The sequence below is a fragment of the Protomyctophum bolini genome, assembly GCF_963924005.1.
Source record: "Protomyctophum bolini genome assembly, chromosome: 4".
NCBI lineage: Eukaryota > Metazoa > Chordata > Actinopteri > Myctophiformes > Myctophidae > Protomyctophum > Protomyctophum bolini.
The window spans coordinates 33213903-33236244 of NC_137865.1; the positions used below are offsets into that span (position 1 = coordinate 33213903).

At 40.2% G+C, this 22342-nt stretch overlaps 1 protein-coding gene across 3 annotated transcripts in view; it reads right to left on the reverse strand.

Annotated features, from left to right (window-relative positions):
• eps8l2 (EPS8 signaling adaptor L2) overlaps positions 1 to 20294 on the reverse strand; it is a 37993-nt gene extending 17699 nt beyond the window's left edge. The window contains exons 1-7 of one of the 3 annotated variants that reach the window (XM_080761788.1): positions 20037 to 20294; positions 13853 to 13903; positions 13215 to 13261; positions 4881 to 4945; positions 2939 to 3100; positions 630 to 779; positions 132 to 211 (exon numbers count right to left, since the gene is read on the reverse strand). In XM_080761788.1, coding sequence (XP_080617914.1) covers positions 132 to 211; positions 630 to 779; positions 2939 to 3100; positions 4881 to 4945; positions 13215 to 13261; positions 13853 to 13887 — 539 coding nt within the window. In that variant the 5' untranslated portion in view covers positions 13888 to 13903; positions 20037 to 20294. Of the gene's footprint in view, positions 1 to 131; positions 212 to 629; positions 780 to 2938; positions 3101 to 4880; positions 4946 to 10144; positions 10250 to 13214; positions 13386 to 13852; positions 13904 to 20036 lie in introns of those variants that run through there. The other 2 variants (XM_080761787.1, XM_080761789.1) reach the window with 2 other exon arrangements.
• Positions 20295 to 22342: the final 2048 nt, after the last annotated feature.

A 22342-nucleotide genomic window follows, 5' to 3' on the forward strand; every position in this document is an offset into this window, starting at 1 on the left:
ACATCCAAACCATCAGTCAGCTCAGTGCAATTTGTGTGTGTGCACGAGTGAGCTATAGTTCATGTTTGCGTGAGAGGGTGAAAGCGAGAGAAAGGGAGAGAGAGAGGGCATACAGTATCCAGACCACTCACTTCAGTGTCTGTGGCCTCATTTTCTTTCCATGTTTGTTGTCTCCTATGGCACTGTCTATGTCTGCATGAACCATCTCGGCCTAAAAGGAATGAACACAGGTATAACTTGCAGTACTTACAGTATGTGTATACCAGTAAGACGCCTGAGGGCGTGCATGCACTGACCATAATATGGAGCATGTCTTGAGTGTACAGGGTTTGATGAGGTCAGATCAACATATGGAATGTCCGAACATGTCAGCTCCATATATGGAGATCTAAGGGTAGCAGCGGGGGCAGTGTCTTGAGTGTACAGGGTGTGATGAGGGCACAGGTAGGGCCGGGCCTTAATTTTCGGGCCTGTTGAGAACTCTAGTTGTCGCCGGCTGCCGGGTGCGGCTGCACAAATAACATTGGGGCAGGCCCGTCTAGAGTTTAAATGGACAGGTATCAGTCAAAAGGGAGACAGACAGACAGACAGACAGACAGACAGACAGACATACAGACAGACAGACCTACCTCCACCTCATCACAGTGGAAGAAGTGGACATCAGGTCTCTGTTGCTCATTGTCCTGACACACAAATAGCAGTACAGAGGGATAGCGTGTCTGGTTCAGCACCGTCTGACAGACGTGAACGGTAGAGAGGGGGAAGTTCTCCAACTCTTCCTACACGAGATGATAGAGAATATTAATTTGACCATTTGAGATACAGGGCCCAGGCAATGGCATCTTTTATGAGGAATAAAATGAAAGTAAAAGTGCAGTGTCTTGTCTGTCACATCACATGCAAAAGCAGAGATGTTCTCGGCCACGTGTGTGGGCAGACAGCATTACATTCACAGAAAACCGATTAATTGTTAAATGTTACGTTTAATTGATCGATTAATCGATTAATGATTAACATCCCTAGTTACTGACACATTCCGTGACATTCCGTGTCTTTTTCATGCGTTCCTTGGTTTTTAGTTACTGTAGTTAGTGTTTTCCCGTGATTTTCTAGTTTTCTAGTATTTTATAATCCTTGTTTCTTATTTCCAGATAGTTTACCTTACACTTGTGTAACTTTATTTTGTAGTATTGTTTTGTAATTATATGTGCACCTGGTGTGCTAGAGTGGATGACGAAGATGAACCCCTATGAGTCTTTGTTTGCTCCAAGATTGTTTAGCCCAGAACATGATCATCTTTGAAAAACGCAAAACACATCAATAAGTATAATAACTTCACATGAATTGGCTGGGGGAGATAATTTTTTATTCAGTTACTTTGTGAGTTCATAATTACTGTAAATGGTCTGTAAAATTATTATTGACAAGACATTGAGATTGCTTAATTGGCTTTTGGACTTGAATATACCGGGCACAGACTATTTAATGTCCGAGAGCCATTTTATGACGTGAACCTATAACCATCTAATTTTTATTCTCATGTTGTGAATGTGATTTTTTTCCCCCAGAAAATATATTCTATATTGTTTTATAGCTTTTCCTATGATGCCAAGCCATAAAAAGTGTTTTGTTTCAGACTTTTACTCTTGGCTTTTGTGTGCATCAAAAAACATTTTTAAAGGAGTAGGTTAAAGGATCATTAATTCACTCCATGATTGTTTTTGTGTATAACATGCCTTTACATAATAACATTCCTTTGGATGAATGTAAGTAAAATGGAGGCTTTGAACAGAAAAACTATATAAAAATAAATTTATAAACTCCAAAACAAACTACTCCCGGTTCAAAATGTGACATGCACAAGCGAAAAAGGCACCTTGGCGTGACTGTGGGCTTCAATGGGAGCTCAGTTCACACACAGGGTATGCAGAAGACATTTGTGTAAAAACAACTATAATTGGTGAATGCAGATGGTGTCAGACATGACTATAAACCAAGCAATAAGCCATTTTATGAAATGCATCTGCCTTCATTGAGGCTGTATTATATTACATATAGAGTATATTACATAGTGTAGTCTTACATATAGTCTTTGTCATTGTTATTGGGGTGAGATAAGCATGACTGCTCGCTTTCATTTCTCCACAATGCAGTTGCCAGCGATTCAAATGACAAAAAGTCACTGCATTTGTGTTTGGACTTTGGAGTCGAAAGCGACCAGGTAAACTATCACCCGCTGTTCTCTCCTGTCATCAATCCCAGTGTTTTTAAACTTTTTGTGCCAAATGTACACAAAAGTCAAAATATCAAGTCACATCGAAATTTCGTTTTTCTGCTGTTCACAGTTGTAAAAATGACAAATAAACCTATCTATCTATCTATCCGTATTCTTCTTCTTCGAAAAATATCCTCTATAGTCTCTACTCTGTAGCCTACCACCTATTATCGCTCTGTAAATGTTTATTCATACTTTTACAAATGGCAAATAAAATGTTAAAAATACATATGTTTAGGGTTAATTTATATATAGTTTTTGCGCATCTAACCCCAGCTCCACCAATTGAGCTATCTCCCTCAGAGGGCTCGCTCTTTCTGGGGTTCACTACAATATAGTAAATTCATAGCTTTTTGTATAGTTGTAAACTTGTGTATAATGCAAAAATGTGTGGTTGTCACTGCTCTATCCAGTCTCCCTCAAACCTTTCCTGCTATCTCTTTCAATAAAATAAAGACAAGATGGGGCTGTGCCCAAGAGGCGTTTTTTTCTCTGTGGGAGTACTATTTACAGTAAGTCAGGAGTGTGACGAGACGCTGAGCATCTATTCTGTGCCGTGTGTTCACATCTGCACATCATTTTAGGGAGCACTGTGTGTTTTCACCTGAGAAAATATTTATTTGGGTTAGTAGTACCGGTAGACTGTGTGTTTTAGTCTCATACCTGTGTGTCACAGTCCAGCAGACGGACAGCCTTGTCGCTGACCTGCAGCAGCATCTCCTGTGTCCAGATCTTGTCTTTGGAATCGAGCAGGACCAGCTTCTTGATGGCATCATCCACGGTTGTGATGGACTCCGCCTTGTCCATCATGAAGGTAGAGAGATGCTGGTAGAGAGAGAGAGAGAGAGAGAAGAGAGAGAGAGCGAGACAGACAGACAGACAGACAGACAGACAGACAGACAGACAGACAGAATTAATTTGGATAGTCAGAAAGACAAGCTTTGAATCATCACAAGGTGGTGTACCAAGTGCCTGTGGAATTCTACCGCAGTGGTTCCATTTTCCTTCTAACCTATTTGCATAAATTCCACATTAATTGCATTCACCTGGCATATCTTGTAATTGATCTTGTTGAATTAGAAATGTATTGACCAGGTGGATGCAACAAACACCCAGCAGGAGGGGTGCATGCCTGGTGGCTCACATGTCATGTAGGGATGCACAATATAATAGTATAGGTAGCATAATCGGAATTGGCCATAAAAATGAATGAATTAAATCAATTTTCACCAGCAAAGAATAAATAGAAATTAAAAGAATCATGACTGAGTTCAATATAAATCAAAGGTTTCTAGTACATCTAGCCTAGAACAAAAGCCAAATAAAATATGTTTTTTTTTTTTTTTTTTTTTACATTTTTCTACATTTAATTTGTGTACACAGTTGTGAATACAGACACTTGGAAAAGATTAGGCTATTTATTGATTCATTGAATATGTATTAACAGGCTTCCCTAAGGCCTTGGCTTGTTTCCATTGTGGTCCTCTGTAAAATATCAGAATTGGTCAGAATCGGTATCGGCAGATATGACCCTGCAAATAATCAGAGATCAGATATCGGTCATACTTTCATAATCGTGCACCCCTAATTCTAAGTCTTGTGTCTGAGACGATAAATGTCATCAAATCCAGGTCCATGGCTCAAATGCTGAATAAATAGTGGGCCTTGATACGAAAAGGGTTGAAAACCACTGATCTAGACAACTGAAACTATTATATAGCCTGATATGAGAGACATGTTGCATGTCCATGTAGCTCTACTGGTTATCTGTGTGATTATGTGTAAACATGAGCGATAATGTGTGTGACGGCCACTTGGTCAAATCCAGTCCATTATGGACATAGTACGTTCAACAGTTAGTTGGGGCTACACAGGTTGATGCACCTAAGATAGCTTCCCTCTAGTTCTGAAACTTCTGTAATCAGCTGCCCTGATTGCTTTATTACAACACGGGTCCAGCAAATGCAATAAAGACATCAAACCAGTGTTGCGTCAATAGGCAAGATAGAAAATGCATTTTAAACATTTAAGTGCTCTGCTTTTAGTTTTTCACGCCGCATTACATCATTTTGACGGTACAGTATCTCATCATACCAGAAACACATGTGCATGATATCATGCCGTATTACCGCGTACCCTGAAGCCCAAAACACACGCTTTCATCAGCTGTTTTCAATTACTTTTCCATAACTTCTCCATAACTGCTAACGTAATTGCCATGACCACGTTTCTCAGAGATGTCCATAAGAATGATGTGTTATACAGTCACACTAGATATAATATGAAATGAGTTCTGTTTGTTTTTAGATTAATATTTTTCTCATAATAATTATAATACCAGTTCATAAAACACAATCTTAGTTTCCTATACAGGTGGGCAATATTTACTTGTAATCTAAATATGCAGTTTTCATCTTTTTTAATCCTTGTAGAGGTACATACAGTATAGGCATACAGGTATGAGGTAGGCTATGTACTAACGGGAATATGAAGGAAAAAAAGTCATTTATTTTCCAGACCACTATGGGAACACAGCACAGACTTAAGATTGAAAGTTAAATCAATGCTTAGGTTTGTGTCCCGAGAGGAACACAGCAGGTCTTACCTCCACATGGTACTGGGACGTCTCATGCATGATCATATTCGAGTTGGAGTATATCTTCCTTTGTTCTGTTGAGTTTAAGAACAAGTTATATGTTACAGATACAAGGGGCTAACTGATCCTTGCAGGGCATGTCTGTGGCCATGTATCCAATGTAAAATTAATTCCAGAAGTAAAGTAACTCGAAAATGTATTCACATAATACTAGACAGGTCGTTTAACTTCCTTTGTACGAAATGAAACCTCACTCACGCACACACTCGGCTATCGTGGTGCATCATGGTGTACAGATATGGAATGTCAAAGTACATATTATAAAGAGATGGTTATCTTCAAAGGAAATTGTCATCCCATTCATGATGTATTTAACCTAATTATTTCTTCACACATACTGTATATATTTAATATAAGTGTAATAAAGTATACGTTCCTATTGTTTGTTCATCACAAACTAATAAAATAAAATACTGTTGTAACACTGACCTGAAATCCACGTGCTGATATTAGCAGCACTGAAGCTGACAATATACAGTAGATAAAAGTAGAGACTGATGTGTTTTAAAGAACGATAAACAACTATCCCAAATATGGAAAAGCTATTAGAATCCCATTGTTTCACCCTGCGTCTCCTTTGAAAACAAAACCTACGTACCCTGCGTCCAGCTGTACAAGATAATCTTAGACAAAATGCATGCGCAGTAAGGTCTCACATTGCTTGAGACCTTGTTTTACATCATTTCAAATAGTAATAATTAACTTATAAAGCAAAATAAATGGCCACACAAATGGCTTTTCACTTCAAAGTGTCTTGGCAATGCTGGCATGCAGTCCACTCTTTTAGTACTCTATCCAGCCCAACCAATCAGAGGCAGGGACAGATTTGTAGGGTTAAAGAGCAGTGAAGGCAGTTTCCCAGCAGCAACGTGTTACTTCCTCATCAAGGTTATCATGATGATATTACTGAGATATTGCATGATATTACGATGTATGTTGCATGCCTGTGGCTTCTTAACCTCTCCTGACAATATCTGGATTTTATGTCTTCAAGATGTAACAGAGCTAAATGCAGTGCTGTAAAGCCTAATTTCTTCACACGATGATGTCGCTCACCTAATTTCTTCACACGATGATGTCGCTCACCAGAAATAGCAGATTTTTGTAGAGTTTATGGTATATGCATTGGGTATCTCATACGCCTTCATAAAATATGATTGTGCTATACCGTCCACAGGCTGTTGGCTCAATGTTATACAGTATAGAGCAGTGGTGTTGGGACCTCTGATGCTGCTAGTTTGTTGTCCTATTGTACCAGGAACGTTAGTTAGACGCAGTATGGACAAATCTGCACAGCACCACATTTCCTTTAGTACCTGATGTGTAGACCGATACTCCAAAATGAAATTATTTTACAGTACACTATCCATTTAGACCTGAGGCCGATTCTAAAAATGCCTTCTAAATCCTGGTCTAAGTTTTCAGAAAAATGACAAAAAAAACCATTATGTTGCTACGGTACTTAAATGCGATAAAGATGCAGTGAATGCCATAAATTTGCCTCAATTGTAAAGGTGTCGTGTGTGTGTGTGTGTGTGTGTGTGTGCAAATAAAATACAATGAAAATAACACTGACCTGAAATCCACCCTGCTGCTAACAACACTAACGTTGATAAGATAGAGAAAAGGAGAGGCTGATTTGTTGTTTTAAAGTAGCCTGCAGGGCAATAAGGAAGTGACATGAATAAGTAAAATGAAAGTTAAGAAAACTAGGGTTTCACAGTGAGTTCTTCTTAGACAAACTGCATGCATAGTTAGGTCATTGCTTGAGACCTTGTTTTACTTTATTTAAATAATAAAAAATAATAAACACATTGCGAGAGCATTTAATTTAAAAGTTCATTGGCAAAGCTGGCATGCAGTCTGCTGACTCTGCTCTATGCTGCCCAACCAATCTGAGGGCTGGAACAGATTTAGAGTTTCCCAGCAGCGTACGTGCTACTACTTCCATATCAGTGTTGTGAATCTTATCATATTACTTTATTGTTGTTGACAGCACTATCACCAATATGTGATTAAAAGCATTACATGCACAGAGCTCTGCAATGTTTAATGACAACCAGCATGCCCGTGCATGCACAATGGAAAGTAGATAATTTGCAGGACATTTCGTTATAAACTACTACTAGACATAAGTTTGATCTAATTTCAGGAATTCACTCCTCTATTGTAACAAACAGTTTTAATTAACTTGGAAAATCTTTCAAAATTCTAATTGCAATGAATACATTGCAATTAGGGCCATGATGAGTCCATTGTTTTTATCCTGGTCAATGTTAAATGAGTGTGCTAGTTGTGCCAGTCACTGACCTATTCTCCATGGGAATTAGTCGACAGGTGACAATTACGGGGTAAACGAGAGCTTTTTCCTATCAGCTCTGCAGCCAGATCTCATATCAGGTCTCTCTCCTCGCCCAATAGAGTCAACATTTTGATATCACACAGACTCTCAAGCTCTCAATTTCTCATCGCAGAGACTGTGCGTCATGTCATTAGGCCTGAGCATTCAAACCAAATAAAATGCAACCAAAGTCTAAAGGGAGGAATTTGTCCGTGTAACGACTATCGCTCAACCAAAATGAGGTAAACCGTGTTTCACCTTCCATTTCCTGTCTAATTGTCCTCCTTCCTGCTCAGCTCCCCACAGGTGAAACACAAGCGGCAGGTGTTGGTGAAAGTCGAGCTTGCCTAATGCCTTATTAATGACTGACATTTATGCCAATCAATTCACAGCGTTGCGACAGCTTGCAATGAGAGCCACTTACCACAAGTTACCAGGCAGATCGGCAGATCCTCAGGGCGTTCCAGACCCACTGACCAGTGACTACTAATGACTACCTGGCCGACTGTCAGTCCTCCACGAAGCCTGGGTAACACTGACTATCTAATTGACCTTAGTCAATGGCCCTTAAAGTCTAGTCTTGACTCTGTATCGCTGCCATTCCAACTTCATCAAAGCAAAACCACACTCTGGGATAAAATTTTATATTCATTATTCAGTCAACATAAAGTATACACGAGATTCAAGTTGCAATAGCGTTTTTATGTTGTGAAGTTAGGTTCCCATAGTTAGGCCAGATAAGGTTTTGGTACGTTATAAGCACAAAAACAAAATAATAAATAAATAGATGGAAATTCTATAAAAAAATAGAAGAAAAAAAATCTAAAAAACAGAACTGGACAGAAAAATAATGCAAACCTGGGGACACACCTAACTGCAACAGGCTGTGTATGAGACCAATCTTCGGACAGTGAACACATCGAAAGTAATGTGGAATGTCATGATCAATAAGGTGCTCGTTATCAATAAAAATGAACGAGCTCCATCCTACTCATCACCAGGACAAACATAAAGTTACAATGTTATATCGTAACCTTCAATACAACGTTCAATACATGCTGTAGTCCAGACGTACCATAAACAGCCAAGCAAACGTGGCAGATCTGATTATAGATTACAGTGGCCCTAATATCTGTTTCAGTCTATCAGACAGATCAGTCTATCAAATAAATGCAAACTAAAGGGCCCCAGCACGGGCGCTCGGGTGGCACAGTAGTAAAGTCCCTGTCCACCTGCATGGAGGTTGTGGGTTGGAATCCACCGTGGTGCATCTGGCTTTGTCGGGTGTCTATGCGAATGCAATTGGCCTGTGTTCATGGGAGGGAAGCTGGGCGGGGAGGTTGATATTGGTCATTTGCACATACTCCTACGAGCTAGGGTGGCACCTAGCTGTCAGCAGGGAGTGATGGGCGCCTGGGCGGGAGGAGTAGGACAAAGGCCCTACATCCTTCTGGAGGGGGCTCTTCACTGGTAAGTTAGTCAGAAAGATACAACAGCAGTGACAACACATGTGTGTGTGGAGGAGTTAATTGGCATAAATTGGTACAAATTCTTTGGCTTTGCAAAGCTTAGATGATACAGAGATGTCCAAATATGAGCATAAAAGGGAAACAGACAGGGTACAGAATTGCATAATCTGATGGGGCATGTGTTCCCAATTTGCATCATTCCTGACTTGCATCGTTCCCAAGTAGCCTAGTTATTATAATGATCATAGGCAGAGGTGTTACATTTACTCTGTGTACAAATGGATAAAGGAGAGGGGGGGAGAGAGAGAGAGAGAGAGAGAGATTCTGCTGCCAGAAGAGAAAGAAAATCAGGACGACAAATAAACCCTATTTTCTCTTGGTGTGAGTGTATGGCATTCACTGCATCTTTTTCGCATTTAAGACTATGTACCGTATATAGCAACATGTTTTTTTTGTAATTTTTTTAATAAATATTAATAAATAAATAATAGTTTTTCTGAAAACTTAGGCCAGGAATTAGAAGGCATTTTAGGCCTGGGCCGTGGATCAGCGGTCCAGGCACCTTGGCTGTGCCGCGGGTTCGACTCCCGATCCCGATGGCCTTTACTGCATGTCACCCCCCCATCTCTCTTCCCATTTCCTGTCAGCCTACTGTCTATCCCGCCATAAAAGAATATAAAATAAAGGTGAATTAAGCCACAAAAAAAAGAAACATTTAAAAAAAAGAAGGCATTTTTAGAATCGGCCTCAGGTCTAAATGGATAGTGTACTGTGAAATCATTTCATTTTGGAATATCTGTCTACACATCAGGTACTAAAGGAAATGTGGTGCTGTGCAGATTTGTCCATACTGCACGTCACCACACAGAATCACGTCAACATCTCACAGGTTCATTTTCCATCTACGTATGTTGACTAGGTTAGACCTGGGATGTATGCCTGGTGGTCAATGCAAATAACGTCCTGGACTGGTACAATAGGACAAAAAACTAGCAGTATCAGAGGTCCCAACACCATTGCTATACTGTATAACATTGAGCCAACAGCCTGAGGACGGTGTATATACAGTAGCACAATCATATTTTGTGAAGACGAATGAGATACCCAATTACCATAAACTCTCCAAAAGTCAGCTATTTCTGGTGAGCGACATCATCGTGTGAATAAATACATTTGGCTTTACAGCACTGCATTTAGCTCTGTTACAACGGAGAGGACACAGCAGATAAAGCAACATATACGCTTAGATAATGAAGCAAAGCTCTGTAATGTATATTAAAGTCCGCTTCGTGCAAAAGTTCTGATCTTCAAAATAAAAAGTTCTCAGAGTACTGTATAATATCCACCTGGTTTATGCCATCCCAGCACACATACTGTACATGTTTGACAAGGTTCTATTTTACCTGAAATGGACATTCTCCCCCTTAAGAAACTGGCCGAATGATTCGATAAAGTTGGTGCGTCTTCCGATCTGACCAGGGCTGATGAGTCTGTATGTGGCCCCTGTGTTCCTCTGCCTCTCAGTTCATCACCCCACCCTGATGCCCCTGATAACGGGACAGGTGGGAGGCCCTACGTACAATTTGCATTGCTTGTCTGGTGTTTGCCGCACTGCATTGCAAGAGTGATGGGTCAGTTTTGCATAGTGGAGATTGAGCTGGCGACACTTCCTGTTGTCGTTCTAATACATCTACAGTATCTGTTGACTCAATAAAGACTCAATCTTTATATATACAGTGTATTTATTATTATATTATATAGTCTAGTGTAGCACCAATTCAAATTGAGCTGGCACAAAGCCCCCAAAGTTCAAATATTTGACAGGCTAATGAAATGACAGCCAACATCTTTCAGATTTAAAATCATTGTTTGAATTGCTTTTCATTTACTGTATCACAAAGATTATAATGGTGTGGTAGAAATACTGACGTAACCTTGTGTTCCGCCTGTTGTTAAACCACTCACGCATATAATGTCAAATGGAAGTGCTTTCCATTTGTGGTTCTATATTGTCTGATAGGAGCCCAGGACTCACGGATACTGTAGGTAGGTCACTTTTAATGCATTGGGCAGCCAAAGCAGCTGGCACATAGCCATTATCAGCATTCACCATCTAACGATGAGGATGGCCGTGTGCCGATTTTGCCGAAACACGCCTGTGTGTGTAGACCATGCTGATTTTGCATTAAAAGGGACTTTACTGTAAGCTATCCATGAGTACTGGTTTCCTTCTACGTGCAACAGTGCCTCTACACAGTAAAATCCTGTGAAAGCGTAAAGATATGATATGGGATTCAATAGGATATTTGGGCAGAGAAGGCAGCCATAATGTCCCAGAGGTCCTGCGGTGAGTAGACAGCAGTGACCATCTGCCATGCACGGCAGAAAGAAGCCTCACTTCATCACACATCCAGCGGGATACCGCGCTGAAGAGCTTACTCACCACGTGTCATGTGGATATTAGTACTTACTTACTATACTTACAGTATCTACACCACAAGATTGCTTGTGAATAATGCTAATGCTAATAATGCTATACTGTACGCTTCCTAAGGAAAGAAAAGAGGATCAACATGTGTCATTGATGTGTGTATTCAAAGTAGGGATGTCCCGATCACGTTTTTTCATCTACCTATTACCTATTCCGTTCATTTGATTTTGAGTATCTGCCAATACCACACATGCCATATCTGATATCACAATAGTAGGCTACAATATCCAAAATCACAGACAATATCCAGTCTAATAACTAATAAACTCTCAAGAGTAAAATTATTGTTAAACATTTACATTACTTAAATTATCTTGATATGAAAAGGGTTGAAACCCACTGCATTATTGGTGTTGATTGGTAATGGTATCTCTTATCTGAGATGGATAACAGAATCCGCATTTGAAGATTGTTTTATGGTTCAGGGTTAGATTAATCGTTAATATTGAAATATACTAATCAATTGTTTTTGTTTTGGACACTTTACACATTGGTAGTTTATTTGGACAAATACAGTACAATGGTTCTCTATATGCTGGTAGTCCAGAGAGTGGTGTTGGCTACAACTAGTGAGCTCATGTCTGGGGCAGGGAGGACCAAGGGCAGAGGCGGCCCCACCTCTACAGCTCCCCATTTCAATGGCCCTTTCATTCACCTGCAAGACATGGCCATCCGCACCCTGTTCCAACCGCACTCTGAAAACAGGCACGCCCTGCACTCCCTGCTAATGCACGGTATATTTTAGTCACACAAACACACCCAGGTCCAACACAGGTTTGCAACATTCTAAAATGGCACAGTGTAATGACATGCTGTAACCTCGCAATAAGAGATCCATTACAGAGATAGTGATCAGAGAAACAAAGTGATGCAACATTGTGCCACGTCATATAAAACTGTCATGACAATAACATAAGCACGTCATTCCTCCCTATCTGGAAACTCAATGCACAGAAATCTGCTGTCTCTGGCCCGGGCCGGCCTAGCGGTCCAGGCACCTAGGCTGGTAATCCAGCCTGGCAGCGTGTCGCGGGTTTGAGTCCCGATCCCGACGACCTTTGCTGCTTGTGTCTTCCTACATCTGTCTCCCCGTTTCCTGTATATCTATCAATAAAGGCAAAAAACAAACAAAAAAACAAGCCCAAAATGACGTAGTCATATTTTACCAGGCCGCACACACACACACACACACACACACACACACACACACACACACACACACACACACACACACTAGTGGGTTGTTGCTGGCTGCAATGCTATCCCATTGGCTGAGAGGTCGGCTAGAGGTATTCAATACAGCAGCCAAAGCAGAGAGAACATAGACCAGCTGTACTTACACAGCAGCTGTTAAAAAGAAAAGAAGAATCAGCTGTCTCTTGACAAACCCCAGTGTGTCATCCCTTGCTCTCTCCAGAAGCGCAGGGCCCTCATAGGCAGCAGAGGTGCCTGTAGAGGAGCAGCCTGTCTGGTTTATTTGAGCAGAACAGGACCCCTCGCAAGGACCTTGGTCCCCTCTTATCAGTGTGTGTGTGTGAATAGAACTGTGACGACTCTGGTTGGCCTGCAGAGCTGTGGGGCCACAGCAAAATGTCTCACAGATAACCATAACAAGAAGAGGCACTGGACTTCCTGACCCAGACATTTGCCATGCAAATGCATGATTGCTATGATTTGAACACCACTGATCACAACACTGTTACCATACATTCTCTGCCCGTCCATTCTTGGCTTGCAAGGAAATAAAGCAGTAAACATGGCCAATAATAGAACACGACGAGCAACCATCACACTTTATATGAAGGAGGACAATTATGTCAATGACTGTATGAAAATGTAAAGATTTTCACCTGACCTGGTAACCTAGTCAGCCTATAGAAAATAAGGTGATAATAAGCGGCCATGTAGAGGAAGAACAAAGCACTCACTCACAGTCACACATGCCAAAAGACGCAGCAGAATCCTTCCATGCGTTATCTTACCGTAAAGGGCCTTGGCGCTTATCCTGCTGTCCGACCTGGCCACCCCACTGCAAGGGAAGGAAGAGGAAGCAGCATTACGTTGTCGGCCCTTCATCGTTGACCCCCACGCACACACTCCCCAATTGTCACCACTGCGGTGTCACCAAGACACCTGAACGGACACTCCACTGCCGCTTGTCATCGATGCATGCACGGCGTGCACAATATTAGTGAGTGGTATACAGAGTATCCCGGCAGACCGGACAGTACTAGGACAGGAGGAGATTAGCCTGAGATTCTGAGCATATGGACCAGCCAGGGAGAGGGAGAGGAGGAAGGGGGCGTGGGGCATTAGGTGAGAGAGAGTGAGAGTGAGAAAGAGAGAGAGAGAATGTGTGTGTGTGTGTGTGTGTGTGGGGGGGGGGGGGGTTACCCAGGGAAGGCAAACATTCCACTACAGAACAGCTCTGTGCCCGAGGTCTCTGACCCATGCCGCCTCTCACATACTAGGTTAGCGATTCCCTCACTCTCTCTTGTTCCCTGTGTGGCAGGCAGTGGCTTCAGGATAAGGGTGTTAGCTATAACTTGCAGAAAGGTAAACATGCTGCAGGGTTAAGCCAGAAAGTCCCAAAAGAGTACCGGTATGTATGTTGACTCACTTAGCCTGCCTCCCTGGAGGTCCTGGGATGTTCATGGTTTAAGACATCAACCTGGAAGAGAGAGGTGGAGTGGGTGAGAGAGTGGGCAGGTGATGGGGGAGGGGGGTGCTAAAGGAAGGAAGGGAGGAGGGCCATGGAAACAGAACATTTCCCCACAAAACAAACATGTATTATTCAGTTCAAGCTGCCCTTTCATGTTGCGTCAGGTGTCTTTTTAATTCCTTGTTTCCCATTCCACTTTGGAAACTCACCTACAGTGATATAATGTCTGACTAACTATACTAACGTCTTTGGTACATTCAGCACCCAAAACACAACATATAGTTTTCCTGTCGTTCCACTGGAGTGGGCCAGGTGTTGGGCCTGTATGGCTGGAGTCAGGGGTCTGTTGTGGGACAATGGAAGACAGCAGGCTGATATACACTCACAATGTAATCAGATCCGCTTTTTTGATGACTATCTGCATAGTTGCAATTAATTCATTTGGGAGGACACACCATATATATATATATGGTATACTGTATATATTTAGTTCTCAAAGGAAAAGGAAAATTGCAATGCAGTGCTGATACCTGAAAATCGGAGATTTGAATAACTATAGGCTTACTTAAGCTTAACAAAAGAGAATGGAACAAGACAAATCTCCTGACCTACACTGTCAGCTAAGAGAGAGCCTGGCACTGGCAGCTTCAAGTTGCTTGCCAAGGTGTTCACTGAAGTAGTTATTATAATGTTACAAACACACGCATGCACACGCACACACACACACACACACACACACACACACACACACACACACACACACACACACACGTTTTTATTTTATGTATTAGGCTATTATCAGCAGCATTACATTCACACACACACACACACACACACACACACACACACACACACGTTTTTATTTTATGTATTAGGCTATTATCAGCAGCATTACATTCACATTTAAAAGGTTTCAGAGTTTGCAGCTGGAGTGCATTCTTTTCAACTGATTTCAACTCAACTTTTTGTGACTTCTAGACTTCTGACTTCTAGCTATATATTGCTTTTACTGTAGCAATGCCATTTGTTTTGTTTAATTAATTGGTAGTAGGACATTGGACACTTGGACGAGTTCCAATTCCAAGCATTTGAAACACTGCAATCCAATCTGCAAAGTAACCTCTTTAAAGTTTGTAGGACTGGGTGACGCTATAGGAACATTTCAATAGCATTATTACAGCAATGTAATAGTGAAACCAGTGAAAGGAAGGGAACACACACTCCAGAGACGCTCAAAACAAGATTATTTATGCTTAATTTTTTATTGCACGACGCGTTTCGCCGTTTGGCTTTGTATATATACCGGTACCAACAGAGGCACAGTCAGTGGAGCGTATCTCAACAGATTTAGATTATAAAGATAAACGCCCTCTAAAGATAATCTCTTCAGATCTAAAACAAATGAAGGGGCAAATCATGTCAACAGCATCCATAAAAAGCTCCAAATCTAATATCACTCCCTATTCCCCTCCGCAGGCAAAGTCAGATTTTATTCAATCAGGCCCACTTCCAAATTGAAGTCCTACACCTACAGGTTTGCACCCATCAGTGCGTATGTGTATGATTACCTGCAACAAATGGGCAGACAAGAGAGGGGCGGACCAAGAAAAAAAAGAGTAGTATTTAATTCAGTATGTCTGCACAAAAGGTGGACTTCCTCTTTCTGTACTTATCTTCCTCTGGTCATCTCTCTGTGCTATCGTTCCAGCCGCTGGCTGCCAGCCAAGTTTCAGGAGATAGGAGAAGAGAACAGCTAGCTAGGGTGTCTGTTGTCATGTCCTCATTGTAAGAGGCTCACACACATCCCTGTGTCTACAGTAGTCTACACAGTTTAAGGTTCCTGTTGTTAATAAATAAACATATTTTGTATAATATTACAACAATTGGTAAGTTTTAACAATGGAAATGGTAAAGTTTACCTTGTGTATGTAGTAAAAAGCACACATAATAAACCATCCTTTCCCTTTGTTTGACCAATATGACTCCTCATTGGCCATTCACACTGAGCACTATTACTGTCTATACCAGAGTTCATACCAACTATAAAACAAAAATACAATGGTGAATGATAGAGTTATGGTTAGAGTGCTCAATGTGAAAGGCCCTTTAAGTCTTCAGATCATTATACTAGGGGTGTAACGATGAATTTTAACAGCGATTTGATACACATCACAATACATGGTTGACGATACGAGTCAACCATGTGGTTAATCAATGGCAGTGCAATACGATTCAATTATTTAAAATTGATACAGTAACTATTTAGCAAAACTTAATCTGTGGGTTTTTAACTCATTGACTGGCAGAGTTAAAACATTGTCTATAGCTTCCCCTTGCCAGCGTTTCAGAGCGTTTACTTTTTTGTTTTTGGGGTGTATTATTCTTCGGTGATCGTTATTATTATGGATATAAATAAGTAAACATGCTGATTCTCTGGCAAATACATGGAATTGTAATATTTGAATACATATGGACGAACTCACACCTTAACATGAACACAGATTACACACATTTATTATCAATAGACCAAGTGTAGAGATATGGAATGGAAAAGTAATTAAACCCCTCTTTTTTGTTTTTCTTCTTAAAATAGCTAAATACAACGCACAAGTACTTTTGCGTTGCAAAACGATACTATTCGATATTTGCATTGCAAATGATACGATTCGATACAAAGTCAAACTATACGATATATTGCTGTTTGCATATGTACAGTTAAACCGTTGAAATTAAAATCGATGCATCGATACAGTTACTATATCATTACACCCCTCAATTTCAGTGAAAATACTGACCAGAACTTGTAACCAGCGTTGGTTACAAGCTCAACTCCGTTAGAGTGAGAAAGCATATCATGGAAACAGTCTATAAGAACCTGATAGAGGGAATCTTGACTTTTAACATGGAAATGTGGTATGGCAATCTTAATGTAAAAGGAAGAAGCAAGCTGCAGCGAATAGTGAACCTAGCCTCAAAAATCATTAGGAAGAGACAGAAACAATTAAGTTGAATCTACAAGGAAGTACTTAAAAAAAAGATAGCAAATGACCCCTCTCATCCACTCTACATGGAGTTCGAACTAATTCCCTCTGGCAGACGGTACAAAATACCAAAAGCTAACCGTCACATATTTAAAAATGATACCATGTCTCGTTAGATTTGTTTTTAATGTATTTGCCACTGTTATCCTGCATTTTTGCCATGAAGATAATTGTGTGTAAGACAAGTTTCCACAAATTTCCACATTGTGGACAATAAATGAAACTAACTAACTAACTAACTAACTAGGTCTACTGTAGACCTCACAAACTAAACATATGCACAAATCAATAATCATGCCACTGACTACCTCAATGCTGTTTTTTGTCACTTAAAGATTGTATTCATTTTTTGCAATGAAAATAACATAAAACAAAGTAAAAGAAAAAAGAGAAAAGAAAAAAGGCGACATTTGCGTATCAAAATTTGCATATTACATCTCTGGGTATTATTAATGTGCACAACTTAGATATAATTATACCATACAGTAGGGCAGAATGACTTAGATAAGTCATTCTAATCTACAGTACTATAAACTATACAGTTTGTAAAATATCGCTAGTTGGCTACTGATGTGGAATTATGCAACTCTCATATCCTTAGACCCAGAGGGCTGTGAACTTTGGCCCAACAAGCAGTGTAATGAAGCATTGCAACATGACATTTGCATGTGATACAGCAATCAGAAATGCCTCAGCTTGAAAATGTGTGTAGTTGTAAACATAAATAAATGTGCAGCAGCAGAAATTTCCAATAGAGGGTAAGTTATGCAGGAATGCCTACTGAGTGGCAAAAGACTACTTTCTGGCCTTGACAGCCCATACATCCAAACAGAAAAGTCCTATCTGATTGCATTAAACAACGTTAAACAATGTTAAACTCACTTTGCATGTTGCTTTGCCACTCGATGTACCATTCACTTTAAGCATGCGCATACCCTCTATAGACTACATTTTAAAAGCAAAAAACAACAGCTTCCAATACAACAGATCCCCAAAGTTGGATTACAGTTTGCATTATTATGGCCTTCATCACCTTTGCTCCATGGTCCTGAATAAAAAACATTATAAAATAGATAAAGCTTATATGACTTGGCACAACTAACTATTCAATCACGTAGCCCAATCTTATCACAGTGATGCTGGGAAGTCTGATATCTTTCAATCAGGGCACAATATAACCTGAGAATGAACTGCCTACAATTAGGTCAGATCTCATCTCACAGACAGTAGACTCACAGGACAAAAAAATGGTATCAAAACTCAAAAGACATCAAGAAAGTCAATCAAAGAACAAGGCAGAATGTCCTCTTTTGTCAACTAAAGTGCTCTCAAGACTCTTGCTGGATCCCTCATTCAATGCCATTTTGACTATGCTTGCACCTCTTGGTATTCCCAAAACAAACTCGTTGAACTACGTCTCAGCCTAAAGCCATGCATGACCCACCTATTTCCAACACACTTTGCTAGTCTGGGATGGCTCAGGGTAGAAGAAAGGGTTAAGAAAATAAAAATGGGATTGGTATTTATTATTTAAGATAGTCAAAGGGCCACTGCCCTCAATACTTAGTTCATACCGGTACTTCTCCAAAGTGAGTGACACCCACACCCACAATATCAGAGGAAGCGACAACGATCTGGTACAACCCAAATGTACATGAACAAAACTAATTCTCCTTCTACTATGCTCTGCCACCAAAATGTTATGCCCTGATACCATCCATAATAATATGTAAATCACGAGTTTATATCAAAACTGGTCTGAAAAATCATCTATCACCACAACGGGAGATAAATGAAATAGCCCAGAAAGAAGGTGTTATTCACGATGGCATGTATTATTGTGTCAATGTGTTGTGTTGATTAATTGAATACATAGGACCGCAATGGAAACAAGTCACTGGGACTTTTTGTGTTATCCTTTTAGCCTTAATGCCTTACTGTACCACATGCTGTTTACATGTTTGTCTAAATCAATCAATCAATCTGTGTGTGGCATTATAAGATCTATGAATTGGTTTGTTAAATTAACGGGTTAAATTCAATGGGTATAAAATGGTCTGAGTGTACGAAGTTAACAGGAGAGATGTGAGAGGTAAGAGGTGTGATGATTGTTTCCTCGGGTATAGAAAGAAGCTCTGGTCAGGTTGATTTAATTGTAGGTGGACTGAAAACATGGCCATGATTCACAATGACACACAACAATAGTGCTGTCTGCCATGTGCAGCAAACTTCAGTTACACAGAAACCTAATCTTCCCGGAAATTGTGCCATTTAATGACCATCAGAAGAAAGTTTGGATCGTTTGATACTGTAATGTGTTAAAAACGTACTGTGTGTTTTTTTTTTTTTCATTTTGTTTCATAAAAATAATGTTTGTAACAATTTATAATCTGTTCTGTGTGTACTGTGTGATTAGAATCTGATGTTTGTATAGTTCAGATATATGCCTACTATAGGCTACCAAAGATGCTGCTATTGAGTATTGAGAAATAGAAGAAATCAAACAATACACTACAATTATTTGTTACAGTCAAAACTTTGTCTATATTATTAACGTTTATAACCAAATAAAAACGTTTCTCGTACTTTAGGGTCATTAATGGCTATTTAAGTGACTAACAGCTGGGAAACCCTAATGGCTCCCATGAAACACAACAATGACATACCGGTATTTGTTTTTCTCTTGCACATACAGGCTTCTACAAAAGCCATTTTGAAAATAGTCCATCATTCATGGCTTGATAGGGTTTCAAATAAAAGCACTATTTTTATTGACCATGGCCTAATTGCTACATCTGTTGACATTTGGGAGAACGAAAACGCCAGTTCAGATAATGTAAAGCTAGAATGAGAAGTGTTTCACAACCCATTAAACCATCAATTGACAAATAAATGAATATGATAATAACTTTTATTATAGTCACCAACATGAATTATGTTTGTTATTTACAGCTATAGGTAGAGTAGTGGGGCGAGATGGAAAAGGGGCGACCACTAGCTGTTACCCCTACTAGGCCTATACCAAAAATAAAACAAAACTTGAATCATGCACTGTGCACATTTACTAGAAGAAAGAAAGAAAGAAAGAAAGAGTTTTATACCGTTGCGCTGCACAGTGCACACCTGGTGGTTTCCTGGACGGGATGCTTAAGGTGACAAGCTGCATGAAGCATCATCAGACTGCCATCATCTCTGCCTGTCAGCAGCCCACAGCGACGACTCCTTTTCCTTTTCACTGATACTTTGAGCAGCGGCCGGGACCTTTCGTGTTGGTACCAGTGAACTGCAAACCAGTGCGGATGCTGCGATATTGTTGAATAAAAAAAGAGATGCAAAACAGATCGGGCTTTGCAAGCTCAACATTGACGATGTGGCCAGCCAGGCTCTCCGGACAGCAGGTAAGTGACACGTGAGTCGGCAGGTAACTCAAGCTGAAATGGGGCGGAGCAGCGCCGCACGTTCTGGCCGAATTCAAAGTGACACTATAGCTATACTAGGCTAAAAAAACGCATTTTCGACATAGCTTTCTCGGAGTTTGCCCAATGCAATTTGTCAGTTCAATTATAGCGTAGGTCTACTGGCAATATTAGCCCACATGTATACGTATCGGTTCACAGAATTTCATGACGCTCGCTCGTAGCCTACTGTTTCAGGGCTAAACATATAATTGTAGACTAGTGTCAGCAACAGAGAGATTTGAGGAAGGTGGATTTAGGTGACATAAAAGAGGATAGGACTATAGCCTCCGGCAGCCGAGGTGGACGTGTGGGAAATTTGGTATAGGCTAGTCTTTTTTATTGGCCTAAAATATTGTCTATATACATTCATGAATCCACTTTCTGACCGGCTGAATGTATTGGGCAATTTTTTATAGGGGTTTCTTGTGACCCTATAGGTACCATAATGGTACTACCATTAACATCCTATGGCAGGCTTTCCTTATGCTTTAAGTAGCATGTCAAACTAGGGGGTTTTCATGATTCTGAATCCATTCCAAGAATTAGTTTTGCACAAAATACACTCCTTGGGCTAAAAACAGCCATAGACATCATGACAAATGTGATGACATCAGCACATTTTGGGCACATTTGGGCAAGTGGCTATGGCTGCTTTTAGCCCAAGGAGTGTATTTTGTGCAAAACTAATGCTTGGAATGGATTCAGAATCATGAAAAACCCCTAGTTTGACATGTCACATGCTACTTAAAGCAAAAGGAATTTAAATGTTTTGCCAGCCATAGGATGTCAATGGTATAGGGTCACAACTAAGAAACCCCTATAAAAAAGATTGCCCAATACTAAAAGCTGGTCTGCAAGTGGATTCATGAATGAATGTATATAGACAATATTTTAGGCCAATAAAAAAGACTATATACTAATTTTCCCACTTTAAACTAAAGAAGCCTGTCGGCTGCCGGACTAATAGGGTTAACCCTAACCCATGTGCCTGTGTAGGCCTAAAAGGTACATACTTTTACTTGCATATTTAGTACAAACTGAATTGACCTCTCTAGAAAAGGATAGAGGAGGTAATAGAATAGTTGTTTAAATCACCATGTAAATCGTGGGCTGGAATGCTCCTCTTACAGGAAAGGCTGCAAGTGATCTTAATTGCACACTTGAACATGATCACCACAGGTCAGTGGTGGGGAAACTGTAGAGAGAGCACTAGATATATCCACTCAATGCATAGCCTCTTGTTAATGTAGCCTACCACAGTGGTTCTCAAAGTGGTGCCCAGGGACCCCCAGGGGTCCTTGAGAAGGTTCCTGGGGATATCCCAGCTAAATTAGTTAATATAGCCTATATAGGATGTGAGCTAGATAACCACATCTGAGCTCAATTTAATTTGTTTTATTTTGTGCAATGTGCATAGTGTTTTGTCTCATGTTGAGTTGGGCTTGTGACAGGAAAAACATGAAAAGCACTCATGTAACACATCTGGGCACATTGATAGTTGTTGCTCAAGCACAGGTAGACTATAAATATATAGTGTTGAAGTTGGTTCCTTTGGAAACCTTGGAATTGGGTTTGATTATTAACTTCACCTGTCACAGCTGAGTAATGGCCTGTTTGAACTATAAAGTGGTTACAGGCAGCAGAAAGTTTCACTAAATTCCGATGACAAATCTGCTTTATGTTATGGATAAGGGCTAACATATAAGTTATAAATATAGAATTGTATAGAATCTTTGGCGTGTTCATAAATCAATGAAGTGTCTTTCAAAAAGACACTTCTGCCCTCTACTGGACAAAAATTATATATGGCAAGCTATATTCCTATACTCCTAAACTAGAGTAAATTACTATATATTCTGATAATAATCCTAGTGTTTGATCAGTAACAGGGGTCTCCCTGTCTCTCCAGCTCTTTACTGAACAGAACATGTATTTTCAGGTCAGGATAC